The sequence below is a fragment of the Coptis chinensis genome, chromosome 5 (genome assembly GCF_015680905.1).
Source record: "Coptis chinensis isolate HL-2020 chromosome 5, ASM1568090v1, whole genome shotgun sequence".
In the NCBI taxonomy this organism is placed as follows: Eukaryota; Viridiplantae; Streptophyta; class Magnoliopsida; order Ranunculales; family Ranunculaceae; genus Coptis; species Coptis chinensis.
Genome location: NC_141460.1, coordinates 9,783,844 through 9,792,060, shown reverse-complemented (window position 1 = coordinate 9,792,060; position 8,217 = coordinate 9,783,844). Strand labels below are relative to the sequence as shown.

Sequence of the window (8,217 nt, the reverse complement as noted above, 5' to 3'; positions counted from 1 at the left end):
TCTTGTTGTATGTGGATGATATGTTGATAGTTGGCCAAAACATCAACAAGATATTCAAGCTGAAGAAATATTTGAGTAAGTCTTTTGAGATGAAGGATTTGGGTCAAGCAAAACAGATACTTGGTACGCAGATCACTCGTGACAGAAAGAGTGAAAAGTTGTGGCTTTCCCAAGAAAGCTACATTGAGAAGGTGTTGAAGAGATTTAACATAGATCAAGCGAAGCCAGTCAGTTGTCCGCTTGGTGGCCAATTCCGCATGACCAAAGATATGTGTCCAAAGGGTGAGCATGAGCATAAAGAAATGTAAAAGAGTTTTATGCATCCACAGTGAGCAGCTTGATGTATGTAATGGTGTGTACAAGACCAGATATTGCTTTTGCCGTTGGTGTTGTAAGCTGATTTCTGTCAAATCTGGGTAAAGAGCATTGGGAAGGTGTTAAGTGGATATTGAGATATCTCAAGGCCACTTCCAAGGCGTGTTTGTGTTTTGGTGGGAGTAAGACTTTGCTTAAAGGCTACACAGATGCAGACATGGCAGGTGATGTTGACTCAATGAAGTCCACTTCCGCTTATCTGTTTACTTTTACAGGGAGAGCAGTTTCTTGGCAATCTAAGTTGTAAAAATGTGTTGCCCTCTCAACTACAGAAGCTGAGTATATTGCAGCCACAGAGTGTTGCAAAGAGATGCTATAGATGAAGAGGTTCTTCGATGAACTATGACTAAAGTAGAAACAATTTGTAGTTCTATGTGACAGTTAGAGCGCAATCCATTTAAGCAATAATCCAAGTTATCATTCTAGATCCAAGCACATACATGTGTGTTATCATTGGATTAGAGAAGTTCTCGAAGAAAAGCAATTGTACATTGAGAAAATCTATACTAACAAGAACGGGTCGGATAAGATGACCAAATTAAGTCTTGCTAAAAGGTAAGTTTGATGTTTGTTGTGCTATCGCCGAAATGGTAGCACACTCTTCCTGTTAATTTGGGAATGCGTGGAGATATCCCCCCTCATGGCTCAGGAGGGGGAGATTGTTGGGTGTTATCCCTCACATGAGGAAAATTGGCAAAACAAGAAGCTAGGTTGTATTGGGAGAGTGGATGACATTGTGAAGTATGGTCGGCTTGGTCCTGCCAACTTTCCTAGTCATGGACGGCCCGTCAGAACCGTCTCACTTCTAAAGTTCCTACTTCGATACTATTTCGAAGTTGGCCTGGTTTGACCAACTTTAAGAAGTGTGGATGACCTAGTTGAACCGACCAAGATCCATTTTTGTCGATATATTCTGAAATTTCATAATACTATAAAACCAAAAGTTAGGTTTTAAATAATATAAGTCTTTGAGAGAAACCAATTTTGAGAGCAACCAAAATGGAGAGAAAACCTTTGCAAAGAGAAAAAACTTGTAAGGAGAGAAAAGAGATCTAGTAAGTTGGAGAGACTTGAGAGGAGTGATTGTAATCTTCCTTTCCACACTTATAAAAGGATTTGCTCTTGTAGAAGTAGACATCATTAGCCGAACCACGTTACATCTTATGTTGTGGTATGCTTTACTTTATTTGTTTTATTATTACTGTTTGTGATAGTTGTTGATTGCTTAGGAAGTTGAGTTGGTTGTTGGTTGTAGTAAAAGTTTAGATTTTTTTTATTGAAGTAGTAGATTGTCCAAGTGCAAGCTATTTTAGTGGGGATCGATTGGTATTGTTTTCCCCAACACTCAATGCATTAACATCCAATTTCCAAGTTTCCATTAATTATTCTTCGAGGTTAGAGCAATACATTTGCATCCAGTTTCCGATTTTCCGTTTGCATCTCATTTTTTATTTCCCATTAATTACTCTTTGAAACGATTAGTGTACACGACCCGAGAACCGGACACGAATCCGACCAATTTAAATTAGTGGGTTTGGGTCATTTTAAGGGTTGACTCATTTGAACCCATCAAATAAACGGATTAGGTTAGGTTCTCATATGTTAAGTTTAATCCTGACAAAACTTCTAAAACTTAATTACCTTATTTTTAGAGTTTTTAATATTAAAGTGTAAAGTCGTAATAATTCGATAAATTAATTGTAATATTGCATAGCATATATGAGAAGAGTTAAACAATATAATTAAATTGAAAACAGTTAAACAACCAATGTTAAATACATGTATAATAATCCATTTCATATTTGTAAAGATTTCGTGAGTCTGTAGATAACAATATAAAAAAAAAAAAAAACTCTCTAATTTAAAGCCCATTTTCTTTTCTTATAATGCATGATCTTAATTGAAGCTTCATAAGGATTTGTTCATATCGAAAAGTTATAGAAGAGAAAACAAATTCAACTGTTGAGTGAGTTAAAATTACGTCACAAACACGCTTATTTACATTGAAAAAAATCATACAGAGTTTACATAAGCTTTAAGGTAAGCTCATCTTAACAACCTTATATTATCCATCTCCTCCATTAGATCCTAAATTTCATGGAATAGCATGCCTATTTCTTGTGAGAGTTTCTCCCTTTTTGTATTGAGGACTTGCACTGGTGGAATAATAGCATGCCTATTTCCTGTGCATCTCCTACTCTTCACTAGACATTATATTTCAGATCATATCATCTTCAAGATTAACATCAATTTCATTTGAGACAGATAGAAATGCTATTGCTCTTAACTTGCCGAGCCTCCCACATCAATATCGATATCTTCCTAACCTTAACTCCGACGACCTACACATTTTAGGGACTTGTGATTCATTGCAGGTCTAACATAGCTTAGTTATAGTGATGGTGGTCTTTCTAGTCTTAGTAGTGCAAGCTACTTGGAATGACCTTACTACCAAATACCCATATGCTTTGAATATGCTGCAATAAATACCACAGACCATAAAAATCATCAAAGTAACATACAGTATAATACCCAAAAAGATTACCATAGCAATGAAACATACCCAAAAGTCCAAAACCATATACACCGAGTTTATCATATGAATTGCGCGGCCTTTAGGCTTTGTGCAACTAATTATTGGGTCTCTTTTCACGACCATTGGTCATGTCTTCACTTGCTAGATATGCTAGTGTAGCACCAATACGTGAAAAAACAATAGTCCAAAAGCATTATATCATTTCCGAACCAAGTATGAAAAAACAATGCACCCATTTGTAGTGCGCTATATCATCTGGTCAATTTTTGTTTTTTTAAAAATGTAACAAATATATATCACTTAACTTTTGTCAATATCAATTCAACTGTACTTGAAAAAAGTTATGTAACCCCACGTAATGAACAAACAATGTAATTTAAGACTTCATAACACTAATATGGATATATTGAAAAGGGTTAACTAGGTTGAGGGGGGAATACTTGTTAACCCTATTGAAAAAGAAAAACATAACAGGTGCGAATATAGAATACGTATACCTTATTGTGAGTTGCTTTCCCCAAGCACAGAAAAGCTTCTCATGATTAGTCGATCGTTTTTTGCCAAAAAGTATGTCATTGCTCACAATTAGAGATACATCAAATTACTTATGCTTTACCTATGCAGTTCCAAACATATTACCAGAGGAGATTATGTCCTTCTATTTCATTATTCATTTGGCACATGTTGTTAACCATAAAGTGATGGTGTAGAATTGACGGTTTTGCTACTAACATTGGTCAAATATAGCTGATGCAGAGCAAGACTACATGTGTCAAATATCCAAAAGAAAAAAACTTTCATAATGTTTTCACTGATTAGAATAACTGCCAAAAAAAACTGATGAGGTTTACGATGAATACAATAGTCTCTTAAGACATGCCACTTAAGTATTTACGCATATTTGGACATTTAAAAAACATACTTAAACTTCAAATAATGGCTACCTAAGGTACTTTGTTGGGGTTTTGTGGGCACATCACTCATAAAATCAAAGATTAGTTAGGGTTACCCCCCCCCCCAAAAGATCCAACGGCTATGAGATGAAGTACAAAATACACCTTCCGCAACTAAAAACACGGTGCATTGTACATATAAGTCGAAGGCTGCATAAACCATAATAATAATATAAAATTTAAGTAAAGTTTAATGCAATTCATATATATATGAGTTTTACAGTTAAAAGTTGGTTTTCCTAAGATAAACTATGGAAGCGTAAACCCCACATGAGAATGCGCCTTCCGCAACTAAAAATACAGGGCATTGTATAAGTCAAAGCCACATAAACCATAATAACGATATAAAATCTAAGTAAAGTTTAACATATTTGAATGAGTTTCATAAGTAAAGTTAATTTTTCCTACTATTTGAAGGATGTAGGGAAGTTTCATTACAAAAAAAATAAGCATAAGCAATTTCACTGTAAAACATATATTTTACATTAATTAGTGACATAAGTGTAAGATTATGAAGATTGAGAGGAGTGTTTCCCAACAACCTTGGATAGGTGGAGTATCATTGATGGTTGGATACAATGGAGTTACTAAGTAGTGAAGTAAACCATTCAAAATCATCAAGCTGATATCTAGGAACAAATGCTAGAAGTATGGGTGATGAAACTTTCCAATCAATATATGTTCATTTCGTCTATTATTTACATTCAAAAAGCAAGTGTCTATTAAAAAATAATCTACTTTTAGTAGGTAAACAATAGATCAACATTAGACATGAATTCATAGTTTTTTTTTGGAAGAAGCTTGAGGTTACAGTCTCTCCTATTTTATTAAGATCTTAAATAGATAGTTCATGTTTTGTCTTCCTTCACATTCTTGAGCAACTGAGCATCAAGGGGAGGCACACAATAGTTATATCCATCAACAATTTCTAGAGTTGCGAGGTAATCAGCAGCTCTATTAGTCTCCCTATAAACATGTACATAGCCTATTTTACTCATCCTAGATGCAAATTCCATATAGCTACTCTTAGACTCTAGCACATCCATGGCACACCTTCTTCTTTCATTAAAATCTGAATTGCCCTTTTGGAGTCAGAGGCAACTTCAATGCTTTTTTTGTGTAGTAGTTTACAACCAATTAGTCCTTCATGTTTAGCTTTCATCTCTTGATATAGGACAGAGCTTTGGCCTCCACTTCCAATGTAAGCTAACAAAACATCAGCATTTCCATCTCTTATATATAGTCCCACCCGAGCCAACACTACTATCAGTTAGTGACCCATCAACATTGAGTTTGACAGTGTTGGTGTCGACTAGTTTAGTCCATGAACATTGTATCTAAACTTGTCCCTTGAATACAACAATAATGCCAATTCTATTGATGAGGCTTCTAACATCAAGGTGAACTTTAGTGGAAGCCAAATATCCTTGCAAATATGTCTTCATATCACTTATAAGTCGAGTATAAACTACCTGCCATGATTGTGATGTGTTTTGAAATCTTCTCGAGTTTCTTTCAGACCATATGGAATAGATTGCAGCGCATACAAACACTTTGTATATCTTAGCAACTATGGAGTTAGATGAATATGAGTTCAAAATGTTGTGCCACTCCCTATTATAAGTGAGAGTAGTGCCATTCAAACCCATAAAAGACTTGATACTGCTCCAAATTAATATTGTTTGAGTATGGGCAATCAAAGAAAGGATGGTTTGAGTTTTCTCTTGAATTGTTACAGAGACAACATGATGAGTGGGTGAGTACTTTATTCTTGATCAGTCTGTCTTGTGTAGGCAGACTATTGGCAAAGAGTTGCCAAGTTGTGAAAGAATGTTTTGGCATAACAAACTTTCCCCAAACCATGTTATATCAAACAACTTTTTTCTCTTAGGACTCTCAAAACATCATATGCGGTTTTTGAAGAAAGTAAGCCATTAACATAAGGAGTCCAGATTACCTTATCATGCTCCAGGTAATTGTTAATCTCAGTTTCTAAGATATTCTTCTTGAGAGCACCTTCGGGTAAGCTATTAACAATAGCATTCAAAGATTTTTATTAGTGATAAGAGTGCTCACTTTTGAATTTAGAGGGACCAACAGAAGATCAGATGCACATGACATATCAATGAGCAGAGTAGATGTACACCATAATACCATACCCAAATTCCTTTTTCTATTAGCAATGTTATACTTTATAAGAGTTTTTGTTGTTTATCTTGTTTTCAAGATGTTGTGCAAGGACCAAGAGCAATCTCTAGGTGTCTTAAACTTCCAGAAGTATTGATCTTTGATATTATTATGCCAAATCCAGTTGCTCCATGCATAATCTTCTTTAGACACTAACTTGAACACTAAGACACAGTAAGATGCTTTGTTCCATAATTTGAGGTCTATTAAGCTCAGACCTCCTTCAGTCATTCTCATAGCAGCTATTCCTTTACTTGCATGATGCATTCCCTTCTCCATATCTGGGCTACATAGAAATTTGTTGCAGATTCTAGTGACTTCATCAAGCAATGTCATAGGAAGTACAAATGTATTTGCATAGTACACATGAAAAGAGGAGAGTACAGAAAAAACTAACTCAAGTCTACCTGCATGAGACAAACATCTAGACTTCCAGTTTTGAACTCTCTTTGTTATTTTCTCAATAAGGGGTTGACAGTCCCTTATACCAAATCTTGATGAGACTAGGGGAGCCCGACCCAAGATACAAAATAGGTGGTGTAACCAATTGCACCCCCATAATGCTTGCTAAGAATTTACTCTCATCATTATTAAAACCTCCAGTGAGGAGAGTAGCTTTGTTTGTGTTGATCTTGAGTCCTGTGATTTGTTCAAAGGAGAAGATGATAACTTTAACTGTAACCATTGATTGAAGATCACCTATGAAAGAGCATTAGATCATCAGCAAAATAGACATTAATGGTTTTTGTTTTCTTGCATTTAGGATGAGCCTTTATGAAATTAGAGTTTAAGCCTTCCTTCAAAAGAGTACTTAGGATCTCTATAGTAAGGATAAAGAGAAAAGGGGATATGGGATCACCCTGCCTAAGACCTCTCTTGCCTTTGAAATAACCTTCAGGAGTTCCATTAACAAGAACTGAGTAATATGGAGATGAGTAGCACATCTTAATCCATTGGAGTATAGAAGATGGAAAGTTAAGACATATAAGCATTACTTCAATGGCAGACCAGCTCACAAAATCAAAGACCTTGTTGATATCCACTTTAAGAGAGCATCTAGGAGATATTCCTTTTCTTGTGTATTTTCTCAGAAGCTCGTGTGACAGTAAAAGATTATCTTGAATAGATCGCCCTAGAATGAATGCAGTCTGGTTCTTATCAACTAGAGAGTTCATGACTTCTCTCATTCTCTTAGCCAATACTTTAGTGATACATTTGTATATGGTGTTACAACATGCAATGGGCCTAAAGTCAGTGGCTTTTGAAGGGTTTGGTATTTTAGATACCAAACATATGTAAGTTGAATTGACTCCCTTAGGAACTTTCTTTGAATACATCATATATTGGACAGCTCTAGTGAAATCTTGACCAACCAGAGTCCAGCAAAACTTGTAAAAGTGAGCATTGTATCCATCTGGACCGGGTGCTTTATAACTATCCATTTTAAAGAGTGTTTCCTTAATTTCCTCTACAATGATGTATGCTTCAAACATAACAACTTATTGTACACTTACTTTAGAGTGAACTTTGAGGTTTTGGAAGAATTCCCAATTATTCTCAAGAATTGGTCAGACATTGTGATCCCTCCATCATTCTGAATGGACCAAATCTTGTTATTGCATTTCCTTTCCTTCACCATGTTGTGAATTGAAAATAGGCATTGCACCTATCTCTAAGGACTATGTATTTGTTACCTGCTCTCTGTCTTATATCTTCATGTTCTATGTCTAGAAGTTCACAATAGTCCTTTCTAGCCTTCTTTTCAAGTTGAATAATTACTGCATTATGTGGAGAAGGCTGAAGCTGTAATTGTATTGAGTGCAGAGAGATTCTTGCATCTTCCACTTTACCTGAAAGGTCAGTGAAATGTTGCTTAGACAATGTCTTTAATGAATATTTCAGGGCCTTAAGTTTCTGTGATATAATGGAGATTGGATTGCCAAGAACATGACAATCCCAAGCTTGTTCCACCACTGAAGTAAAAGATGAATGTAAAGTCCAAGCATTCGAGAACCTTAAAGGATAGGCCTTCTTAGTACTTGCATACAATGTGAGGATCATAGGGGTATGGTAAAAAATCCCTTCTGTTTTAAATTCAACAACAAAAGCAGGGAAAGATGAACTCCATAGAAGGTTGACAAGACATCTATCAATCTTAGAGTTCAT

At 35.5% G+C, this 8,217-nt stretch overlaps 1 protein-coding gene across 1 annotated transcript; it reads right to left on the bottom strand.

The window, feature by feature from the left end:
* Window positions 1-2,792: 2,792 nt before the first annotated feature.
* On the bottom strand, window positions 2,793-8,217 carry LOC147496598 (uncharacterized). Its single transcript, XM_086562613.1, has 6 exons — window positions 7,746-8,217; window positions 6,863-7,519; window positions 6,631-6,750; window positions 6,209-6,458; window positions 5,822-5,891; window positions 2,793-2,852 (listed from the first exon to the last, which is right to left on the bottom strand). Exons 1-6 carry the CDS (start codon window positions 8,215-8,217, stop codon window positions 2,793-2,795), a joined length of 1,629 nt encoding a protein of 542 aa, XP_086418739.1.